Source organism: Scyliorhinus torazame, chromosome 29 (genome assembly GCF_047496885.1).
Source record: "Scyliorhinus torazame isolate Kashiwa2021f chromosome 29, sScyTor2.1, whole genome shotgun sequence".
Lineage (NCBI taxonomy): Eukaryota > Metazoa > Chordata > Chondrichthyes > Carcharhiniformes > Scyliorhinidae > Scyliorhinus > Scyliorhinus torazame.
Window position 1 is genome coordinate 24,177,338 of NC_092735.1, and position 25,235 is coordinate 24,202,572.

General features: G+C 50.0%; 1 protein-coding gene across 2 annotated transcripts in view; it reads left to right on the plus strand.

The window, feature by feature from the left end:
* Positions 1–498: 498 nt before the first annotated feature.
* Positions 499–25,235, plus strand: part of LOC140403940 (serine/threonine-protein kinase BRSK2-like) — a 498,437-nt gene continuing 473,700 nt past the window's right edge. For both annotated transcript variants that reach the window (XM_072492220.1, XM_072492222.1), the window contains exon 1: positions 499–716. In XM_072492220.1, coding sequence (XP_072348321.1) covers positions 632–716 — 85 coding nt within the window. In that variant the 5' untranslated portion in view covers positions 499–631. The remainder of the gene's footprint in view (positions 717–25,235) is intronic.

Consider the following 25,235-nt stretch of genomic DNA (forward strand, 5'->3'; position numbering starts at 1 on the left):
AGGTGGATTGGCCATGCTAAATTACCCCTGAGTGTCCAAAGATGTGCAGGTTAGGCGGGGTTACAGAGATAGAGGGGGGAGTGGGCCTGCGTAGGACTCTCTTTCAGAGGGTCGGTGCCGTCTCGATGGGCCGAATGGCCCCCTTCTGCACTGCAGGAATCCTATGGTTCATGAACAGTTGTCCTGTTTCGATCACACACACAAAATCTCATACTTCAGGACGATTCAAACTGGTGCCAGGGAAGGAGAGGGTTAAACAAGGACTGGGTGTCACTGAGAGTTCCCGGATGGAAGCTTAATAAAGGAAAAAAAAAGGAGCAGGTTGAAGGATTACCAAAGAGCTGAGGCTGGATTGGCAGAAAGGGAGAGGAGTGGAGAGAGAGAGAGAGAGAGGACAATAATGCTGGTACTAGGATAGTAGGACAATCTCCATCAGTTGTCTTACCCAGGATCTTGGGGAGGGGTGGGGGGGGGGGGGGGGTGAAGGTGGAAGCGAGGGGCAATAAGAATCATTTTTTTTTTTTGTATGTGTGCGCGTTGAGTATATGTATATTTTCCCCACCCCAACCTCCCTTTTTATAAATTCAAAGCACAGTTCAAACCTGAGCAAAAAGGAGGTGAATAGGAGACGATGACATCCTCCACAAAAGAAGCAGGTTGTGCACAGTATGTGGGACCATATCGCCTCGAAAAGACGCTGGGGAAAGGACAGACAGGTTTGGAATCATTTTATCCAAGTCTATTTGATGTTCTGCACATGATAATCCTGCATGTATTTAAATGCAAGACAATGCTCCTGTCTGGGGAGGCAGAGGGGGTTGTGGTGGGTGGGGGGAGCTACAGAGAGGGAGGGAGGGAGGGGGGAATCAATGACTCTAATGTTTTTTTTGCATAAAGCCTTCATTGTCTAACTGAGGCGCAAAAGATGATTTATTTATTTATTTTCCCCCCTGATCCGTGCGAGGGTAGGGTGGCTGGCTGGGGCAGAATGGGCTTTATTTACATGCCCTTATTATTTCCAGAAATCTGGTGGCAAAATTGGAAGGCCAACAACAGCACACAAAAAAAGAGGATTGCGGGCTGCCAGATTTTTCACCCCATTTTTCTTGTTTTACAAAAAAAAATCTACCTGTGTCTCTTTTTTTTTTGGAAAGGAGTGGGGGGGGGGGGTGGCGTTTAACTGAAGACAGTAAGAATACGCTGTGACTGTCTCTCCCTTACACACATACACACACACACAGCTTTTTGCAGGGCAGCTGTGTAATAATAGGGAGGGTTTTTTTTTTAACAAGAGTGCGTGTTTTTCGACGGAACTTTCAGGGGGTTTATTTCCTACTTTCAATCTCTGAAAGTGTGGCAGCCTGGTAAATGTGCCGGTCCTTTAGGCATTCAGTGTGCCCAGCTTTAAAGGAGTGATCATTCCCCCCACCCCCGGTCTCTTGTTTGGAGAGGTGGGGGTGGGGGGGGGTTTGCCTGGTGCTGACTATACCCTGTGGCCATTGATTGGAACTTGATTGCAGTGGTGAGAGACTAAACCTGTGTGTGTGTGTGTGGTGGGGGTGGGGGGGGGGGGGGGGGGGATTGCTTCTAGACGCAGCATTACAGCGCTAGGAAATGGACACGGTGCAGGCTGAGGGACCAGGATACGGAATGCAGCAACACTGAATCGGGACAGCAGCAGAAAACAGCCAGTGTGTGGCAATCACGGTGAAATGTGAGCCATTTGGAGAGGCAGGCTGCCAGCCAGCTCTAGGAATTTATGCGTACATATATACCATGTTGTATCTGTCAGTCGGATATGGAATGTTATATACAAGTGCATATATAATATACCATATTCACTACATAAAAAGTGATATATAACATACCGTGCTGAAGCTAGCAGGGGGATTGGGATACTGTATACAAGTGACTATAAACCATACCATTCTGTATCTGTCAGGGGATATTATATACAAGTGTACATAAACCATACCACTCAGTATCTGCCAGGGGATATGTGAGATATACAAGTGTACATAAACCATACCATTCTGAATCTGTCAGGGGATATTATATGCAAGTGTATAAAAACCATACCACTCAGTATCTGTCAGGGGATATTATATACAAATGTATATAAACCATACCATTCCTTACCTGTCAGGGGATATGGGATATATGCATGTGTATATAAACCATACCATTCTGTATCTGTCAGGGGATATTATATGCAAATGTATATAAACCATACCAGTCCTTACCTGTCAGGGGATATATGCATGCGTATATAAACCATACCATTCTGTATCTGTCAGGGGATATTATATAAAAGTGTATATAAACTATACCATTCTGTATCTGTCAGGGGATATGGGATATTATATACTAGTGTATATAAACCATACCATGCTGTATCTGTCAGGGGATATGGGATATTATATACATGTGTATATAAACCATACTATTCTGTATCTGTCAGGGGATAGGGGATATCATATACTAGTGTATATAAACCATACCATGCTGTATCTGTCAGGCGATATAAGATATAGGAGCAGAATTAGGCCATTTGGCCCATCGAGTCTGCTCTGCCATTCGATCATGGCTGATGTCACCATGGCCTTCACACCACCGTCCTGCCCGTTCTCTATAACCCTCTAACCCATTACCAATTAAAAGTCCATCTAATTCCTCCTTTAACTTACTCACTGTCATTCGTCCACCGCACTCTGGGTAGTGAATTTCACAGATTCACAACCCTTTGGGGGAAGTAGTTGCTCCTCATCTCGGGTTTAAATTTGCTACATCTTATCCTGAGACTATGACCTTTAGGAGAAGGAAATCTGCCATCCTTACCAGGTCTGGCCTACATGTGACCCCCACCAACATGGTTGACACTTAACTGCCCCCTTATCCTGAGATTATGACCTCTCGTTCTAGAATGCCCCACAGGAGGAAGCATCCGCTCTACGTCTACTTTATCCATACCTTTTAGCATCTTGTATACCTCAATTTGATCCCCCCTCATTCTTCTAAATTCAAGAGATTATAGTCCTAAACTGTTCAATCTCTCTTCATACAACAAACCCCTCATCTCTGGAATCAATCTAGTGAACCTCCTCTGAACTCCCTCCAACGCCACTACATCTTGTATACATGTGTATATACAACATCCCGTGCTGTATCTGTCAAGTGGGGTATTGTGTTAATATATACAAGTGTATATAAACCCTACCATGCTATATCAGCCAGGGAATATGGGATATTTTACACAAGCGTAATAACAAGAATCCTTATTGTCGCAAGTCGGCTTACATTATCACTGCGACAAAGTCACTGTGAAAAGTCCCTAGTCGCCACATTCCGGCACCTGTTCGGTTACACAGAGGGAGAATTCAGAATGTCCAATTCCCCTAACAAGCACGTCTTTCGGGACTGTGGGAGGAAACCGGAGCACCCGGAGGAAACCCACGCAGGCACGGGGAGAATGTGCAGACTCCGAACAGACAGTGACCCAAGCTGGAATTGAACCTGGGACCCTGGAGCTGTGAAGCAACGGTGCTAACCACTGTGTTATCACCGTGCCGCCCGCATATAAACCACACTACGCTGTGTCAGTGGGATATGGGATACTATATACCAGTGTGTACATATATAAATCAGACCATGCTGTGATTGTCAGAGGCATACAGCAGCAAGGATTATCCCTTATAGGTAGCAAAAGATTTCATATGGATATTTCTGATGTGATTTGCAAAGAGATATAGTCACCCTCGAATTAAGACGAACTTTGCAAACTTCATCTGCTCTGACCACCCCCACCCACCACAACACCCCTACCCCACAAAGAGGATATAAAGGTACGGGACAGTTTTCGTACAACTCCATCTTGACATTTTGCCCATTAGGGATATTTATATAGAGTATTGCAGGCACTACCAGTAGGAACCTAATAATATACAGAGTGTAGGACCTATCAACGTGCAAGAGAAGTGGATATGAAATATATAATCAACCTCTGTCATTGTAACATTGGATATATGTATATTACGAGGAATGCATGTTCTGTTAATGGGATATTGAGCGACTATCAATTATTTTATCCATAATTTATAGGATTTGTACTTGTCTGTCACACCTCAGGTGACATTTACTAATTTTTCAGTTTCACTTGGGCGTGGGTGGAATATGGAAGAAAATAAAGGTAATTTAGAATCTACATACAAGCTCTTCAGCGCCCAAAATGGAACCACAACGCCGGCAACCTCTCGACTGACCTTTATTAAAAAAGAGAGAATTTCATTTATCTAGTGCCTTTCATGACCTCACGCTGCACCAAAGCGCTGTGCAGCCGTTGTAGTGCTGCTGTAATGTAGGAAACACGGCAGCCAATTTGTGCATAGCAAGCTCCCACAAACACCAATGTGTAATTTTTATTATTTTTAAAAATAAATCTAGAGTACCCAATTCATTTTTTCCAATTAAGGGGCAATTTAGTGTGACCAATCCACTTGCCCTGCACATCTTTTGGGTTGTGGGGGCAAAACCCACGCAGACACGGGGCGAATGAGGGCAGCACGGTGGCGCAGTGAGTAGCACTGCATCCTCACGGCGCCGAGGTCCCAGGTTCGATCCCGGCTCTGGGTCACTGTCCGTGTGGAGTTTGCACATTCTCAACATGTTTGCGTGGGTTTCGCCCCCACAACCCAAAGATGTGGACTGACCATGCTGAATTGCCCCTTAATTGGAAAAAATGAATTGGGCACTCTAAATTGTAATGAGCAGATGATTCATTTGAATGGTAAATATTGGTCGGGACACCGGGGAAGAACACCGTTTTCATTGCAATATTGGCCATGTGATGTCTTGTGTCTGCTCAAGTCTGCCCGCCTTGTCTTAACCTCCCATCCAAAAGACGCAGCTCCGACCCACCCTTGGGCTCAACTAAATTTTGCCTGGCCTGGATGTAAATGCATTGTAAGCAGTTCCGAGGAGGTTTACGAAACTAATACCCGCATTGAGCGGGTTGTCTTATGAGGAAAGGTCGGACAGGCTGGGCTTGTATCCGCCGGAGTTAGGAAGAGTTCGAGGCGACTTGCTCGAAACATATAAGATCCTGAGGGGTCTTAACAAGGCGGATGTGGAGAGGATGTTTCCTCTTGTGGGAGAATCCAGAAAGAGGGGTCAATGTTTAAAAATAAGGGGTCGCCCATTTAAGACAGGGGTGGGGAGAATTCCTTTCTCTCTAAGGGTGCCGAGTCTGTAGAACTCTCTTCCTCAAAAGGCGGTTGAATATTTTAGAAGCAGAGGTTGGTAGATTTTTGATGAGCAAGGGTGGGGGGGTGGGGGGTGGTGAATTTTGAGGGGGCAGGCAAAAATGTGTGGTTGTGGTCACAAGCAGGTCAGCCATGCTCTTATTGAATGGCAGAGCAGGCTCGAGGGGCCGAAAGGCCTCCTCCTGCCCCTAATTCATATGTTTGGAACCGCAGTTAGATTTTGAGAAACATTCTAATATGTTGAGTTTGTGCATTTCTGCTCTTGATAAACAATGCGCCCGTTCGTTTTATCGTAACAACTCTGGAGTTTCGCTAGTGTATGGAAACATTTGAAAACATGCAACCCAATTTTGACTGTGCACTTTAGAGTGTTAAAAATATTGCACTAATACAATTGAAGGCAGTTCACAGAACACATTTGACGAGGTGGAGAATGAGACGCATGTTTGCAGGGGTTGAGGACATTTGTGACAGGTGCGGGACAGGGGACGGACAATCACGTACACATGTTTTGGTCGTGTCTGAAACTGAGGACGTTCTGGAGCACCTACCTTCTTCATGTCGTCAGTGTTACAGTTGGACCTAGAACCCAGTCCCCAGGGAGCCATATTCAGGGTGTTGGACTTGCCGGACCTCCAGACAGGGGCGGGGGTGCAGATGTCTTGGCCTTTGCCTCGCTGAGGGGGCAAGGAGGCAGATCCTATTGGGTTGGAAGTCAGTTTCTCCAATCCTGTGTCTCAATATGGCTGGGAGATTCAATGGAGTTTTAAACAATTTATCTTTATTGTCACAAGTAAGCTTACATTAACACTGCAATTAAGTTACTGTGAAAAGCCCCTAGTCGCCACATTCCGACGCCTGTTCGGGTACACAGAGGGAGAATTCAGAATGTCCAAATTACCTAACAGCACGTCTTTCGGGAATTGTGGGAGGAAACCGGAGCACCCGGAGGAAACCCACGCAGACACGGGGAGAATGTGCAGACTCCGCACAGACAGTGACCCAGCGGGGAATCGAACCTGAGACCCTGGCGCTGTGAAGCAACAGTGCTAACCACTGTGTTACCACCGTGCCGCCAGCCTAGAGAAGGTTAAATTTAGTTTGAGGTAATGAGGAGGACTTTCATAAAAGATGGCGTCTATTCAAATCTCACTTTAAGGAATTAATCTCAGTCAGCAGCTAAAAGTTAGCTAGTTAGTTAGTTAGTTAATTGTTTTTGGATTGAGGAAGGGATTGCTAAATGTTAGTTAAATATGTGTGTTGTAATTCATGTAAAAAAAAATGTTTAAAAGCTAGTAAAAATATATTTTAAAAAAATATTGTAATGAATGAAAAGGACGAGAGTGGCGGTTATTTCACGCTGATGTCAATTGCGGGTTGCTTTCTATTGACTTCCAAGTTTCCAAGGCTTGTAACATTCAGTGAACGACATTACACAGCAGCAGATGAACGTTTGAGTGACCCCAGGATAGTGGAGTCGTGGCTCAGGGCGTGCTGTCGGAGTGCGACGTTAAGCCAAGTCTATCCTCTTAGATATAAAAGGTTCTATTTTCAGTGGAAAAAAATACCCATTTGCTGTGCTGTCGTGTGATATTTTAATATATCCATGGTATGTCTAAATTAGCCTGTAAAACTTTCACTTTCTGTAACTGTGGCAGTGACCTTCTGTTACGCCTTCTCTGACACACTTTATTTGCAACGCCCCCGTTGTCATAAATAATCACCTCACCTGATGGTGTAAAAAGAAGAACTTGCATTTATATAGCACCTTTCACCACCTTCAGGACTTCGCAAAGCACGCCCCACCCAATGAAATGCTTTTTGAAGTCCCTGTTCTTGGAAACCCAACAGGCAACCTCCACACAGCAAGATCTCACAAACGTTGGTGTGCTAATCATTCATCTATTTTAGTGATGTAGGTTGAGGGCAAGACATTCAGGAGAACTCCTTTGTTTGGGTGGCACGGCGGCGCAGTGGTTTGAACTGTATATACGAACCCGAGTTCAATTCTGGCCTTGGGGGACTGTGTGGAGTTTGCACGTTCTCCCCGTGTCTGCGTGGGTTTCCTCCGGGTGCTCCGGTTTCCTCCCACAGTCCAAAGATGTGCAAGTTAGGTGGGTTGGCCATGATGAATTGTCCCTTAGTGTCCAAAGATGTGCAGGTTAGGTGAAATGAAATGAAAATGAAAATCGCTTATTGTCACGAGTAGGCTTCAATGAAGTTACTGTGAAAAGCCCCTAGTCGCCACATTCCACCGCCTGTTCGGGGAATCGAACCGTGCTGCTGGCCTGCCTTGGTCTGCTTTAAAAGGCAGCGATTTATCCTAGTATGCTAAACCATTCCCAGGTCAGATGTGGTGGGAGGGGGTTGGTGGGCCTGCGTAGGGTGCTCGTTCAGGAGGTCGGTGCAGACTCAATGGGCCGAATGGCCTCCTCTGCACCACAGGGATTTTAATTCTATGGTTCTATTTTCTTCAAAACTGTGTCTTTTAACATCTACTTCAAAAGGCAGATATCATCTGAAATGTGGCATCTCCAACATTGCAGCACTCTGTCTGTGCCTCTGTAGAGTGTCAGTCGGAATTTCTGCTCAAATCCTGGAGTGGGACTTGAACTCACAACTTCTGACTCAGAGGCTGAAGTGCGACTGATTGAACCAACCAGGCACCGTACACAACCACAAGGGAGAAGGACTGGAACGTTGGGCGGGATTCTGCCGCTCGGCGGCAGAGTGCTCACTCTGTCGGAAAAGCCGTCGCGTTTCACGACGGCGTGAACGGGCCGCTGGGAGTACGGATTCTGGCCCCTACAGGGGGCCAGCACAGCGCTGGAGCGGTTCACGCTGCTCCAGCCTCCCATCCCGGCGCCAACTGGGCGCCCCGGAACCCGCGGATGCGCGGTGGCCTCCCTCGACGCGCCAGCCCTGACGTAACATGGCGCGGTGGCTCAGGGGCCGGCGCACAGGAATATAGGCCCGGGGAGTGAGCGGCAGGCCCGCTGAGCGGTGGGCCCCGATCGCGAGCCAGACCCCATCGGAGGCCCCCCCGGGGACGGAGCTCCCCCACCCACAGGCCGCCGCCCGACCCCACGCGCAGAGTTTCTGCCGGCTGCGACCAGGTGTGGCCGGCGCCTGCGGGAGTCTGCCTTGTTCGAGCGGCCGCTCGGCCCATTTGGGCTGGAGAATCGGCAGGCCGGCCGGGTACAGCGGCCCGCGACCGGCGCCGCGCCAAACGCGCCGGCGCCATTGGCGCCAGTTGTCCGCTCTGCCGGCGTCAGGGCGGGGATTCTCCGGCCCGGCCCCGGGCTGCGAGAATCCCACCCAACTATCCAGAGTCCAACCTCTTGGTGATCTCAGAGCACTCAGAATGATTAAAGGTGCATCTCTCCCTCTATCTCTCCTCTCTTTTCCCCTCCTCCACTCTTTCTCTCTTTTATACTCTCTTTATCTCTGCCACTCTATTTGCTCTATCTTTCACTCTCTTTCGCTCACTCTTTCTCTTTCACTCTCTTTCATTCTCTCTCATTTTCTCTCTCTCTCTTTCCGCCTTTTCTTTCTTTTCTCTCTCTCCTTCCCCCTTTCCCCTATTCTCTTTATCCCTCTTTCTCTCACTCCTTCTCTTGCTTTCTGTTTGACTCTCGCTTTCGTGCTGTTTCTCTCTCCTCTTACTCTCCTTTCTATCTCTCTCTCTCTCCTTCACTATTTTTCTTTTTTCTTTTTTCTCTTTCACTCTTTTTCACTCTCTCTTTCTGTCTCCTGTCTCTCTCCTTCCCTCTTTCTCTCGCTCTTTCCTTTTCTCTTTTTCTTTTGCTCTCCCTGTCTTTCTCGCTCCCCCTCTCTCTCCCCCTTTCCCTTTCCCCTGCTCTCTTTCTCCACATTTCTCTCTCTCGCTTTATCTCCTCTTCTCTATTTCTCACTTTTTCTTGCTCTTTCTTTCTCTCTTTCTCTCAATCTTTCTTTCACTCTCTTTCCCTTTCACTCTCTCCTTTACTCTCTCTCGTTCTCTTTCTGTTTCCTCTCTCTCCTTCTCTCCCACTTTTTCTCTGTTTCTCTTTCAGTCTCGCCTTCTCTTGTTATCGCTCTCTTTCTGCCTCCTATCTCTCACTCTTTACCACTTTCTTTCTCTGCCTCACCCTTTTTTCACTCTTTTACTCCTTCTTGCTCTCCTTTCTCTTTCTCTCCAGCTATCCTTCTCTCTCTCTTTCTGGCTCCTGTTTCTCACCTTCTCCTTCTCTCTCTCATTTATTCTCTCTCCTTTCTGTTTCCTGCTCTCTCTCTCCCGCTTTCTCTCACTCTCTTTTTCTCTTTCACTCTCTCATGTTCTCTTGCTTGCTTATTCACTGCATCCTCTCTCAATCGGCCCTTCTCTCTTTCTCTCTCTCACTCTTTCTCTATCTCTCTTCCTCTCTTCTTTCCCTCTCTCCTTTTACCCCAGCTCTCTCTCTCTTTTTCTGTCTCCTCTCTTCCTCCTCTCCTTTTCTCTTTCTCTCTCTCTCTCACTCTATCTTTCCCTCTCTCTTTCACTCTCTCTATCGCTTCCACTCTCTCTTTCTCTTGTTCTCGCGCTCTCTTACACTCTCCCTCATTTTGTCTACCTCTTAACTCTCTCTCTCTCATTTCTCACTCTTTCTCTCCCACTTTCGCTATCTCTCTCCTCGTCCCTTCTGTCTGTCTTTCTTTCTCTCTTTCTTTCTGTCTTTTTTCTTTCACTCTCTTTTATCTCCCCTCTCTCCTTCCCTCTTGCTCTCCTTTCCCTTTCGCACTTTCTCCCGCTCTCTCTCTCATTGCTCACTCTTTCTCTCCCACTTTCGCTATCTCTCTCCTCTGCCTTTCTGTCTATCTGTCTGTCTTTCTTTCTTTCTATCTTTTTTCTATCTTTTTCTCTCTCGTTCATCTCCCCTCTCTCCTTCCCCCTTGCTCTCCTTTCCCTTATCGCACTTTCTCCCGCTCTCTCTCTCTCTCTCTCACTCTTTCTCTCCCACTTTCGCTATCGCTCTCCTCTTCCCTGCTGTCTTTCTGTCTATCTGTCTGTCTGTCTTTCTTTCTTTCTGTCTTTTTTCTATCTTTTTCTCTCTCTTTCATCTCCCCTCTCTCCTTCCCTCTTGCTCTCCTTTCCCTTTCGCATTTTCTCTCTCTCTCTCTTTCTCGCTCTCTCTCTCCCTCTCCTCACCCCTTCCCTCTCTCACAGACACAAGTACTGATAGTCTTGCAGCTAGATAATCTGCCGCCGCATATTAAACCTGACGATATTGCAACAAACCTCCTTTTAAACTACAGGGGAGAGGCAGTCATTGGCTGTTGTTGTTTTATGATCGTCACAGAAGTTGGCCATTCCCCAAGTGAAGGAGTCAAGCAGCTTATATTATAGAGAACGTTAGCAGCATTAGTCAGCAATTAACCTCAGAATGTGCCCACTTAGACCATTGTGCTGTGGCAGTGGTTTTGCAGCTGAACATCACAATTGTTTGACATTTTTAGTGGATAATAGCAGAGCAGGATGGCTAAATGAATACTTGCATCAGTTCGCTCAATGGAGGAGAGGAGAACATGGTGCCGGAGACAAAGTTGGGATTAGTGAAGGGAGAAGAAATGCCGGGACCCAATGGGCAAATTTAGAAATTTGGAAAGGCTTAGCACAGCTTCCCTGTTTTTGTTTCACTCTCATTCCTCAGTGTATATTTAGCAAATAGAGAAGAACCGTAAGGTGTTTGATTTCAGAAGCCGTTTGACAAAATTATGAGCAGGAGTCAAGAGACTAAACTAAACACAACTGCCTGGCCTGGAGAAAGAATTGGCTGGGGTTCAAAAGAAAGCACTCTCAGGTTGGCCAGGGTTCGATGTGGTGATTCCCCCAACCATTGCCGCTGAAACTCCAGCTCTTTGCCCCCAAAATGACTTGTTCGATGTGATTCGGCGATTAGAACAAAGAACAAAGAAAATTACAGCACAGGAACAGGCCCTTCGGCCCTCCCAGCCTGTGCCGATCCAGATCCTTTATCTAAACCTGTCTCCTATTTTCCGAGGATCTACTTCCCTCTATTCCCCACCCGTTCATATATCTGTCTAGATGCATCTTAAATGATGCTATCGTGCCCGCCTCTACCACCTCCGCTGGCAAAGAGTCCCAGGCACCCACCGCCCTCTGCGTAAAAGACTTTCCACGCACATCTCCCTTAAACTTTCCCTCTCTCACCTTGAAATCGTGTCCCCTTGTAATTGACACCCCCACTCTTGGAAAAAGCTTGTTGCTATCCACCCTGTCCATACCTCTCATAATTTTGTAGACCTCAATCAGGTCCCCCCTCAACCTCCGTCTTTCCAACGAAAACAATCCTAATCTACTCAACTTTTCTTCATAGCTAGCACCCTCCATACCAGGTAACATCCTGGTGAACCTCCTCTGCACCCTCTCTAAAGCATCCACATCCTTCTGGTAATGTGGCGACCAGAACTGCACGCAGTATTCCAAATGTGGCCTAACCAAAGTCCTATACAACTGTAACATGACCTGCCGACTCTTGTACTCAATACCCCGTCCGATGAAGGCAAGCATGCTGTATGCCTTCTTGACCACTCTATCGACTTGCGTTGCCACCTTCAAGGTACAATGGACCTGAACTCCCAGATCTCCCTGTACATCAATTTTCCCCAGGACTCTTCCATTGACCGTATAGTCCGCTCTTGAATTAGATCTTCCAAAATGCATCACCTCGCATTTGCCTGGATTGAACTCCATCTGCCATTTCTCTGCCCAACTCTCCAATCTATCTATATTTTGCTGTATTCTCTTCTCTGACAGTCCTCCTCACTATCTGCAACTCCACCAATCTTAGTATCATCTGCAAACTTGCTAATCAGACCACCTATACCTTCGTCCAGATCATTTATGTATATCACAAACAACAGTGTTCCGAGCACGAATCCCTGTGGAACACCACTAGTCACCTTTCTCCATTTTGAGACACTCCCTTCCACCACTACTCTCTGTCTCCTGTTGCCCACCAGTTCTTTATACATCTAGCTGGTGCACCCTGAATCCCATACGACTTCACTTTTTCCATCAACCTGCCATGGGAAACTTTATCAAACGCCTTACTGAAGTCCATGTATATGACATCTACAGCCCTTCCCTCATCAATTAACTTTGTCACTTCCTCAAAGAATTCTATTAGGTTTGTAAGACATGACCTTCCCTGCACAAAACCATGCTGCCTATCACTGATAAGTCTATTTTCTTCCAAATGTGAATAGATCCTATCCCTCCGTATCTTCTCCAACAGTTTGCCTACCACTGACGTCAAGCTCACAGGTCTATAATTCCCTGGGTTATCCCTGCTACCCTTCTTAAACAAAGGGACAACATTAGTAACTCTCCAGTCCTCCGGGACCTCACCCATGCTCAAGGATGCTGCAAAGATATCTGTTAAGGCCCCAGCTATTTCGTCCCTCGCTTCCCTCAGTAACCTGGGATAGATCCCATCCGGACCTGGGGACTTGTCCACCTTAATGCCTTTTAGAATACCCAAAACTTCCCCCTTCCTTATGCCGACTTGACCTAGAGTATTTAAACATCCATCCCTAGCCCCAACATCCGTCATGTCCCTCTCCTTGGTGAATACTGATGCAAAGTACTCATTAAGAATCTCACCCATTTCCTCTGACTCCACGCATAAATTCCCTCTTTTGTCTTTGAGTGGGCCAATCCTTTCACTAGTTACCCTCTTGCTCCTTATATACAAATAAGAGACTTTGGGATTTTCCTTAACCCTGTTAGCCAAAGATATTTCATGACCCCTTTTAGCCCTCTTTATTGCGCGGTTGAGATTTGGGCAGCACTTGCTGATCAACCCCTGAGTGCGCTAACAGCTATCCCCACAACCAATTTATGATGATCTGCCGAGCTCGTAATTGGGTAACTGTATTTGCTGGGTGTGTCATCCATTCGCACTGGGGGACCCGAGCTCCGCAAAACAAATGGAATATGTTCAAGCATTGCGCCATTTTTAAATTACCCAGGAGATGAGGGAGCCTTTGGTTCCCCTTTGTTTTCTCCCTGGCAACATCTCAGCCAATCAGAGCCGACTTGACAACCAATTGGCACCCTTTTTCTCCTGCAGCATGAATTACTGTGATTGTTTGAAATTTGGTATTCTTGCATTTGTCCCGATTTTTAAAAATATAAATTTAGAGTACCCAATTCATTTTTTCCAATTAAGGGGCAATTTAGCGTGGCCAATCCACCTATCCTGCACATCTTGTTGGTTTGTGGGGAGGAAACCCACGCAGACACGGGGAGAATGTGCAAACTCCACATGGACAGTGACCCAGAGCCTGGATCGAACTTGGGACCTCGGTGCTGTGAGGCAGCAGTGCTAACCACTGTGCCACTGCGCTGCTCCCGAATTACTGTGATTGTTTGAAATTTGGTATTCTTACATTTGTCCCGACTTTTCAAAATATAAATTTAAGGTACCCGATTCTCTTTTTCCCTTCAATTTAGCGTGGCCAATCCACCTACCCTGCACATCATTTTGGGTTGTGGGGAGGAAACCCACGCAGACACGGGGAGAGTGTGCAAACTCCACACGGACAGTGACCCGGGGCCAGGATCGAACCTGGGTCCTCGGCGGCGTGAGGCAGCAGTGCTGACCACCGTAACACCATACTGCTCGCATTTGTCATGATGAGTGCGAGACAAAAAGCTTTGACAACAGGTCTCTCTCTCTCTGTTCAGCAGTGCTCATACTCTGGCTTTGGAAATCGAGGAGCTGGGTCAGGGGCGGGAGGGGAGGGGAGGGGGAGAGGGGGAGGTGGGATGTTCCGAGTGTGCAGCTGGAAGATAGAGTGAAGGAGAGACGAGGAAATTGAAAAAGGGGCAGAGAGGAGTAAGCGAGTGGGCAGAACAATAGCAGACACAATTTAACATAACCAGCGTGCAATGGCGCTTGTTAGGTGGTCAGGTTAGCAGATGGCAATACTGTACAGCCTAAATGAAGAAGCACTGGGTTGTGACTGTGATGAAAAGGGTTTGAAAATCCCGAGGCAAATGTTAGTGACGGCTGTGTTACAAGTGAGTGACCCAAAGCGGATCTTGAGCTCCATTTTATAAGTGGCGTGGAACATAGAAACAAAGTTCCGGGCAATCGTTCTGGGATTGTGTACACTTTTAGGCACTTTCAGAAGGTTACACTGACCCTTGAATAGAGTCCATTAGCTGAAATGAGAGGTTTTACGACGGGAATTAAGAGACTGACTGAACTTGAAGTGCATCAGCCAAAGGTGAGGAGGTTAATGGCGAAGAACATTGGAACAATGAAGGCAATTCTTAGGTTAGAGAGGGAGTGGCTCCTGCTACAGCAGAAGGCTACAGGACCAGGGGACATTGCCTCAACGTTAGAATCAGGACAGTTAAAAGGGAATTTGCACAGGGAGCTTGCGGAATGCTTTGCTGCAGAAGGACATGAGGAACCGCTACGCATGATAATAATCTCTATTAGTGTCACAAGTAGGCTTACATTAACACTGCAATGAAGTTACTGTGAAAATCCCCTAGTCGCCATACTCCAGCGCCTGTTTGGGTACACTGAGGGAGAATTCAGAATGTCCAATTCACCTAAAGAGCACGTCTTTCAGGACTTTATCATAGAATTTATCATCGAACTTACAGTGCAGAAGGAGGCCATTCGGCCCATCGAGTCTGCACCGGTCTTGGAAAGAGCACCCGACCCAAGGTCCACACCTCCAACCTATCCCCATAACCCAGTAACCCCACCCAACACTTAAGGGCAATTTTGGACACCAAGGGGCAATTTATCATGGCCAGTCCACCTAACCTGCACATCTTTGGACTTGTGGGAGGAAACCAGAGCACCCGGAGGAAACCCGCGCACGCACGGGGAGAACATGCAGAGTAAGCACAGTGACCCAAGCAGGAATTGAACCTGGGACCCTGGTGCTGTGAAGCAACAGTGCCAACCACTGTGCTACAGTGCCGCCGTAGAGGTAGATGCTGATTTGGGAAAGACGGTTCAAGTAAGGGAAGTTGGCCATGATGAGGTCCGGCACACGCAATGCAGGATTTCCCAAGTCGAAGCACGCACGTGCAAATACACAGTCTTTGGGCAGTATCAGCGGAGTGTGCATAACAGAGTGGAGAATCAGACAGTGTGGCATGTAAGCCATTGCATAAACTATTGTAGGGGCTTTACGCCTTATTTCATGATGCTGGCTTGTGTGGTACATGAGCACATTGTACTTGAGCATCCCGGAGGTAAACAAATGAAAATACACGTGTCACAAATGCGCACGTACACGTATCGCACTCGCACACATATACACACGCATGAGAATGTATTTTTGAAAATAAATTTAGAGCATCCAATTATTTTTTTCCAATTAAGGGGCAATTTAGCGTGGCCAATCCACCTACCCTGCACATCTTTGGGCTGTGTGTGCGAGACTCATGCAGACACGGGGAGAATGTGCAAACTCCGCACGGACACTGACCCAGAGCAGGGAGCCGGGATCGAATCCGGGTCCTCGGCGCCATTGGCAGCAATGTTAACCACTGCGCCACCGTGCCACCCATGACCAATGTAAATACATACACATGGCTCACAGACGTATATGAAGCCTTCAGTATATTACATATTCATATCTTGATCAGAAACATTAAAAAAATACAGAAAGCTGATTCCATATTGTCAAATCGTCCACTTCAGAATGGTCATCAGTAATATAGCTACATTATATAAAGTATAAATTTGAACCTCCTGCCTAAGAGGGTGTTGGCCACTGTGGACTTCTGTTTGATTGGTCAATGATACTCCTTGGCAAAGTACCGCAGTGGTTTCCGTTCTGCACTACTGGCCGAGCAGGAAACTCTCCTCCGCTTCCCGCCTGTGATCAGGCGCATTGGGAAGGAAGATACAGACTGATAATCATCCTACCAGTTTGGCACCTTCTGTGGCCATCAGGTCAGCTCTCCCCCCTCTAATCTGCTCTGATCCACTCAGCCCCTCGAGCCTGCCCCACCATTCAATAAGACCATAAAACATAGGAATAGGATTAGGCCACTCAGCCCATCGAGTCTGCTCCGCCATTCAATCATGGCGGGTCCTCGGCGTGGAAGGGTCGGGTGGCGGAGGGGAGGTCCGACCCCGGGGGGGGGGGGGGCCTCTGATGTGGCCTAGCCCGCGATCGTGGCCTGCTGTTCGTCGAAGGAGGCCACTGCGCATGTCCTCGTTGGCGCGAACCGCTCCAGCGCCGTGCTGGCCCCCTGTAGGGGCCTGAATTAGTCGTGGGAGCGGCCCGTTCACGCCGTTGTAAAACGCGATGGCGTTTACGACGGCGTGGACACTCTGCCGCGGGATGGGAGAATCCCGCCCCTAATTCCCCGGGATCTAGATTCAGATGCAACCCAGACTGATGTGGTGAAGATCTTTGTTGGCTGGTTATGAGAACTAATTTACACACAAACATGCAAATTAGGAGCAGGAGGAGGGAACTCGGCCCCTCGAGCCTGCCCCACTATTCAATAAGACCATAAAACATAGGAACAGAATTCGGCCACTCGGCCCATCGAGTCTGCTCTACCATTCAATCATGTCTGATATTTTTCTCATCCTCATTCTCCTGCCTTCTCCCTATAACCCCTCATCCGCTTATTGATCAAGAACCTATCTATCTCTGTCTTAAAGACACTCAGTGATTTGGCCTCCACAGCCTTCTGCGGCAAAGAGTTCCACAGATTCACCGCCCTCTGGCTGAAGAAATTCCTCCTCATCTCAGTTTTAAAGGATCGTCCCTTCAGTCTGAGGCTGTGTTCTCGCGTTCTAATTTTTCCTGCAAGTGGAAACATCCTCTCCACATCCACCCTATTCAGGCCTCGCAGTGTCCTGTAAGTTTCAATAAGATCCCCCCTCACCCTTCTAAACTCCAACGGGTACAGGCCCAGAGTCCTCAACCGTTCCTCATTCGACAAGCTCTTCATTCCAGGGATCAGTCTTGTGAACCTCCTCTGGACCCTTTCCAAGGCCAGCACATCCTTCCTTAGATACGGGGCCCAAAACAGCTCACAATACTCGCGGGCCAGGGCACCGTGTGGGCACCTCCCGGAGCCACCACCCCCTCGCCCCGAGGACCCCGGAGGCCGCCCGCCCAGCCAGGTCCCGCCGGTAAGTACCAGGTCTAATTTACGCCGGCGGGACCGGCCTAAAAATGGGCGGCCGCTCGGCCCATCGCAGGCCAGAGAATCGACGGGGGGGGGGGGGACGGATGCTGCCAGCGGACGGCGACCGCCGCGATTCCCACCCCCGCCAAATCCCCGGCGCCGGAGAATTCGGCAGACGGCGGGGGCGGGATTCCCGCGCCCCCCCCCCCCCCCGGGATTCTCCGACCACGCCCCTTGTTTTCCCGCCTCAGCCAGCACTCTGTGCAGGGAATGGAAAATTCCACCTAATGTCTCTGTTTATAAAGACTGACCGGGGGGGTGGGGGTGGATTTTCCACAAAGGGCCCACTCCCACCCTCCCACGACACATTTCGTGGGGGTGGGGACAGCCCTTCATTGGGTGAGGGGTCAACGTCAGTGTGAACGGCTGGAAAATGACAGCCTAGCATTCCATAAGCCTTATTAACCTTTCTAAACTACCCCTCCCCTACCACTCACAATGATCTGTGCACCTACAGCCCCAGGTCTCTCTATTCTTGACGCCCCCCCCCCCCCCCTTTAGAATCGAACGCTTGATATTGCATCTCTTCCTTTCTGTCCACTAAAATATATCTCTTCAGCCTCCTCTGTGTTGATCTTTCTAATTCTGAGTGGGTTATGACGTTTGCCTGTGGTGATGCGGGGTTGAGGGGGGTGGGGTTACCGGGGGCGCGAGGGAGAAGCACGAGGCTTTTGCAGTTTAGGTGGAAAATGGGAGATTCCTGAGCATCCCCCCCCACCGAGTTTGCAACAACAACAACTTGCATTTGTATTGTGCCTTCCGGCGCCGTAAACCACCCCGTGGTGTTTCAAAACAAAACTGGGCACTGAGGAAGTGGGATGAGGACAGGCGGGTCACGGGCTTGCCCAAAGCGGGAGCTTTAAGGGGAGTGTCGAGGAGAGAGAGCTAGAGAGCTTTAGGGAGGGAACTGCCCGCCGTGGTGGAGCAATGGAAATTGGGGATGAGTAAAGTGGGCAAAATCTGGAGGCGGGCAAAGATCACGGAGGAGTGTCGTGCTGGAGGCGATTATAGACATAGGGGAAGGGTTTAGGGGTGGGAGGATGTGACAGGGAGAGCGCTGTATGGTCTGGAAGAGGGTACAGCCATAGGGAGAATTGTAGTGCTGGAGGAGGTGATAGAAATAGGGAGGGTTGTAAGGGCGGGAAGATGTTCATAGAATACCTGCAGTGCAGAAGGAGGCCATTTGGCCCATCAAGTCTGCACCGACCCTCTGAATGAGCGCCTCATCTAGGCCAACTCACCCGCAACCCTGCCAGCCCCATCTAACCTTCAGACACTGTGGTGAATGTATTATGCCAATAATCCACCATTGTATTTGTATCTGTGCTGTTGCCCTTGTATTTGTATCTGTGCTATGCTGTTGCCCTTGTGGGCTCCTCCTATGGGCCATTCTATGGCATTATCCATAGGGGAACATGTTGGGGCCTGTATGGGCTCCGCCCATGGCTCCTCCCCTTGAAGGAAGGTATAAAGAGCAGTCAACCTGTAGGCGGTTCTCAGTATTGGATCAGTCGCAGGCAGGCACTGTTCTAAGTTGATTAAAGCCACATTTACTTCTACTCCCGTCTCGAGTGAATTGATGGTCGCATCAATTTAATCAACGTAAACGCAGCTATGGAATCGACCCTCAAACCTGACCGACTGGAACTCGATCCACAGGCCGCGGAGGCGAAATAATTTTTTTCGCACTGGCTCCGCTGCTTCAAGGCCGATCTCGCTGCCTCCTCCACGCCCTCCGTCACCGACAAACAGAAGCTGAGCCTCCTCCACGCACGGGTGAGCCATCGAATCCCTGTTCAACTCGACGAGGCCTCCTCCTACGCAGACGCCCTCGCAATGCTCGAATGCCTCTATGTACGACCCGTGAACGAGGTCTACGCGCGACACATCCTCACCACTCGCCGCCAGCGCCCCGGGGAAATCGCTAGAAGATTACCTCCCCGACCTCAAAGCCCTCACACGCAGCTGCAACTACCAGGCCGTTACGGCCACTCAACATATGGAGCTCGCCGACCGAGACGTCTACGTGGCGGGAGTCCGGTCGAACTACGTGAGACAGCGCCTACTCGAAAAGGGGGCCCTGGACCTGGATCAGACGGTAAAGTTAGCCTCCTCTCTGGAAGTAGCGTTCCAAAGCCTTAACACGTTCCCGGCTGACCACGCGACCCCCTCGTGGACCCCCAACCAAAGACTACCCCAGGCCTGTGCCGCGCGGCCGCCCGCCCACCATGGGGGGCTACCCTGCTATTTCTGGGGCCAGTCCCAACACCCCCGGCAGCGCTGCCCGGCCCGTAACGCAAACTGCAGCAGCTGCGGGAGAAAAGGACATTTCGCCAAAGTCTGCCTGGCCAGGTCCAAGAACTCTAACTCACAGGCCCGATCCTCAGACTCACAGGCCCGCAGACCCCGCAGTGTGGCAGCATGTCTGCCGACTCCGCCCCCTGTAGATGCGTCATCAGCCTCGTGCTATCCGTGGGGGCAGCCATCTTCCAGCCCTCACAGCACGTGCGAGTCACGGGGGCCGCCAACTTGGCCATCCTCCCCCACGCGGCCGGCCACGTGCGATCCATGGGGGCCGCCATCTTGGACGCCATCTTCCTCACCGCCCGCCACGCTCGACCAACGGGGGCCGCCAACTTGGCCACCATCTTCTATGCCGCTCGACGCGTACGATCAACAAGGGCAGCCATCGCGGAACCGCCCCAGCTCCTCCGACCACGCCGGCTACCCGCAACTTAGCACGGTCACCCTGGACCAGTCGCGACCCAAGCACCTCCGGAGCTCCATGATGACCGTCCGGGTAAACGGGCACGAGACGCCCTGCCTTTTCGACTCCGGGAGCACAGAGAGCTTCATTCACCCGGACATGGTAAAGACGCTGCTCGCTCAGAATTATCCCGGCACATCAAACCATCTCCCTCACCTCTGGGTCGCACTCAGTGCAAATCCGAGGGTGCACTACCGCAACCCTAGCAATGCAGGGCGTCGAGTACGCCAATTTTAAATTATGTGCTCCCAGACCTCTGCGCTCCTCTCCTATTGGGACTAGATTTCCAATGCAACCTCAGGATCCTAACCCTGAGGTTTGGGGGCCCCTACCCCCACTCACTATATGCAGCCTCGCGACCCTAAAAGTCGACCTTCCCCCGCTCTTCGCAAACCTCACCGCCGACTGCAAACAAGTCGCCACCAGAAGCAGGCGGTATAGCATACAGGACAGGACTTTTATCAGGTCCGAGGTCCAGCGACTCTTGCGGGAGGGAGTCATCGAGGCCAGCAATAGCCCTGGAGAGCTCAGGTGGTGGTCGTCAAGACCGGGGAAAAGAACCGGATGGTTGTAGATTACAGCCAAACCATAAACCGGTTTACGCAACTCGATGCGTACCCCCTTCCCCGGATTGCAGACATGGTAAACCAGATCGCACACTACCGGGTGTTCTCCACGGTGGATCTGAAGTCTGCGTACCATCAGCTCCCAATCCGGCTGGAGGACCGCCACTACACGGCTTTTGAGGCAGACGGCCGCCTTTTCCGCTTCCTCCAGGTCCCCTTTGGCGTCACGAACGGCGTTTCGGTGTTCCAAAGAACAATGGACTGAGTGGTGGACCGGTACGGGCTGCGGGCCTCATTTCCGTACTTAGACAATGTCACCATCTGCGGCCATGATCAGCAGGACCACGACGCCAAACTCCACAGATTTCTCCAAACCGCCCAAACCCTAAACCACATGTACAACAATGAGAAATGCGTTTTCCGCACAACCAGAATAGCCATCCTCGGCTACGTCGTGGTAAACGGGGTTCTAGAACCCGACCCTGACAGTATGCGCCCCCTCTTGCAACTCCCCCTCCCCCACTGCCCCAAGGCCCTGAAGAGGTGCCTCGGGTTCTTTTCATATTATGCCCAGTGGGTCCCCAATTATGCAGACAAAGCCTGCCCACTAATCAAGGCCACCACCTTCCCACTGGTGACTGAGGCCCGCCAGGCCTGCAGCTGCATCGAGGCGGACATCGCCAAAGCCGCGATGCGCGCGGTGGACGAGTCCGTCCCCTTCCAGGTGGAGAGCGACGCATCAGAGGTCACTCTCGCCGCTACCCTCAATCAGGTAGGCAGACCGGTAGCGTTTTTTTCGCGCACCCTCACCACCTCCGAAATTCGGCACTCCTCAGTCGAAAAAGAGGCCCAAGCCATCGTGGAGGCCGTACGGCACTGGAGGCACTACCTCGCTGATAGGAGGTTTACCCTCGTCACCGACCAACGATCGGTAGCCTTCATGTTCGATAATACGCAGCGGGGCAAAATCAAGAACGATAAGATCTTGAGGTGGAGGACCGAACTCTCCACCTATAAGTACGATATAGTATATCGTCCTGGGAAGCCCAACGAGCCCCCAGATGCCCTGTCCCGTGGCACATGCGCCAGCGCGCAAGATGACTGACTACGGGCTATTCGCGATGACCTCTGCCACCCGGGGTCACCCAGCTTATCCACTATATCAAGGCCTGCAACCTGCCCCACTCCACCGAGGTCAGAACCATGACCAGGGACTGCCAAATCTGTGCGGAGTGTAAACCGCACTTCTATCGACCGGATAAGGCAAAACCTGGTAAAGGCATCCGGGCCCTTTGAGCGCCTCAGTATCGATTTCAAAGGGCCCCTCCCCTCCAATAACCGCAATACTTATTTCCTCAACATCATAGATGAGTTCTCCCGCTTCCCCTTTGCAATCCCCTGCCCCGACATGACCACGTTCACCGTCATTAAAGCCCTAAATAGTGTCTTCACCCTAGTTTGGTTTCCCCAATTATGTCCACAGTGACCGGGGCTCGTCGTTCATGAGCGACGAACTGCGTCAGTACCTGCTCAGTAAGGGCATCGCCTCGAGCAGGACTACCAGTTATAACCCCAGGGGAAACGGGCAGGTGGAGAGGGAGAACGCGATGGTCTGGAAGACCGTCCGATTGGCAGGAGGTCCTCCCCGAGGGGCTCCACTCTATTAGATCCCTACTTTGCACGGCCACAAACGAGACCCCTCATGACCGCCTATTTGTTTTCCCTAGGAGATCCACCTCAGGGGCCTCGCTTCGGTCCTGGCTGAAGACACCGGGGCCCGTCCTACTCAGAAAACACGTCAGGAGCCATAAGGCCGATCCTCTGGTAGAGAGGGTCCAGCTTCTACACTCAAACCCCCAGTATGCTTATATCGAACACCCCGATGGCCAACAGGATACGGTCTCCCTCCGGGACCTTGCGCCTGCCGGTTCCACCCCCCCCCCCCCCACCATATCCCGCCCAACCTACCATGACCAGCACCCCCGCCCCTATATGGCTCCCGCGCTCCCTCCCACCCGCCATGCCCCCTTCACCGATCCACAGGAATGAAGCTCCAGAAGAGACGCTCCCGGAGTCCACGTCTGTACCCGCACTGGCGCCTTCACTACCGATGCCAGCACGGACGAGCTCGACACCTGGGCCAGCAACAACGCCAGAGCTTCGGCGATCACAGCGCACAATCCGTGCGCCGGACCGGCTGAACCTATGAACCCGCCACCCCCGCCAGACTTCATTATTTTAACAGGGGGTGAATGTGGTGAATGTATTATGCCAATAATCCACCATTGTATTTGTATCTGTGCTGTTGTCCTTGTATTTGTATCTGTGCTATGCTGTTGCCCTTGTGGGCTCCTCCTATGGGCCATTGTATGGCATTATCCGTAGGGGAACATGTTGGGGCCTGTATGGGCTCCACCCATGGCTCCTCCCCTTGAAGGGAGGTATAAGGAGTAGTCGACCTGTAGGTGGTTCTCAGTATTGGATCAGTCGCAGGCAGGCACTGTTCTAAGCTGATGAAAGCCACAGTTTACTTCTACTCCCGTCTCGAGTGAATTGATGGTCGCATCAGACACTAAGAGGCAAGTTAACATGGCCGCTTCACCTAACCTGCACCTATTTGAACTGTGGGAGGAAGCCGGAGCACCCGGAGGAAACCCACGCAGACACGGGGAGAGCGTGCAAACTCCACACAGACAGTCACTGAAATCGAACCCAGGTCCCTGGTGCTTTGAGGCAGCAGTGCTAACCACTGCGCTACTGTACCACCAGAGAGAGAAAGAGCGCTGTAGGGGGTAGAAGGGTTACAGACATAGGGAGGGTTGCAGTGCAGGAGGATTTTACAGAGATAGGGAAGGAGGCAAGGCCACGGCAGAATTTGAAAACCAGGATGAGAATTTTCAAACTGGGGCATTGTCAAACTGGGAGCCAAGGTGGGTCCGTACCGTTAATGAAACGGTGATGCAACTTAAACTGCGGTGGAGAGAGAAGTTAGAGATTATGGGGCAGTATCAGTTGACAAGCTCCTGTCGAGAAGTGCAGGAGACTGAGCTATTCATTATTTAGCCTGGTGACTGAGCTATGTGTAATTGAACCTCACGGATCAGAATGCCCAGAGCTCAGACTGGAGGCTCTGCTAGATCATCCGGTCTGTGCCAGGAGAGTGCTGGAATGGGGGAAGGTGGGAATCGGATATTGCTTTCCTGTGAACCATACCTAGTGGCTTCCTAGCCTTCCGGACTAGCGGAGGACACTTTGTGGCAACTCCATGTGTAAAATGAGAATATAATTTTAAAATATATGCAACGTGGCACGATTTCTGGTATTTATTTTTAATCATTCTCATGTTGTGGTCATTGATCGGTTAAGTTTCAACAACAATTAACAGCTGCCTGGTCACTTTTACTGATGCTGTAGACATTTAGGCCCCAGTGCTGACACGGAATTGCGATATGGTGGCTGCATTAGTGCTGCAGATCCCCGATATTAAGATCCATTGATACCATGATTTCTGTAAATTCAGTGTGTGGTATTGGCACTGCAGGCTTTGTCGATTCTGTCCAGGCCCAGTTACTAGGCCCCGTTGATATCTGGCTTTGTAGGCCGGATTTTAAATTTATGTCAGTGCCGCAGATTCTGTATCGGCCTTACAGAATAGGCTGCTGGAACTAATAGTTCTGCAGGCTCTGCGAGGATCAATTTTTCCTCACCTCGCGATGACCCAGGCAGCATATAAATTTTTCAGGGACTGTCTGGCTTCACCACGTCACCTGCACAGCACATTCACCCTGCTAATGGAGAAATTGGCAGGAGTTGTGCATCCATTTTGCACCAGACTGATTTAAATTCTGCCTTCCCAAGCAACACCAGTCTCCCAGATGTAGTCTTTTTTCCTTCGGAAGCCCACAGCCAGTTTTATGAGGAGAAGGCGATTCCATTCAGCTGATAAACTGAGGCTCAATCCAAGGCGAATGGGGGAAACAGCGAAATATGCAGGGCCTGGGTGGTCTTGCGTAGGCCACCTGTTTATTTTTGGTCAGAATTGGGAAGGAGGTTTCTGTTTTTGGTGGGTTTTTTTTCACCAAATTACATTTGTCAGGGGTAAGCAATCAAAATTACAACCAAACCATCGGGGCGTTGAAACGAGACACGGCAATCATTTCCAATAGAATCATCGAGCAAGGAGGAGGCCGTTGGTGGCAATCAATTCAAATCTATTTCCCCTTGTGCTCTATCAAAGCCACTCATGATTGAAACACCTTATCCCCTCCATCTTCCTACTCCTAACAAGTTCAGCCTCTCCACAAATGCCTCATGTCGTTCCAGTAAATCTCCTCTCCTTGACATCCTCCCTAAAGTGTGGGGCCCCAGAGTTGGAGACAGTTCTCGAACTGGGGCCTACCAACTCAGTAACTGGG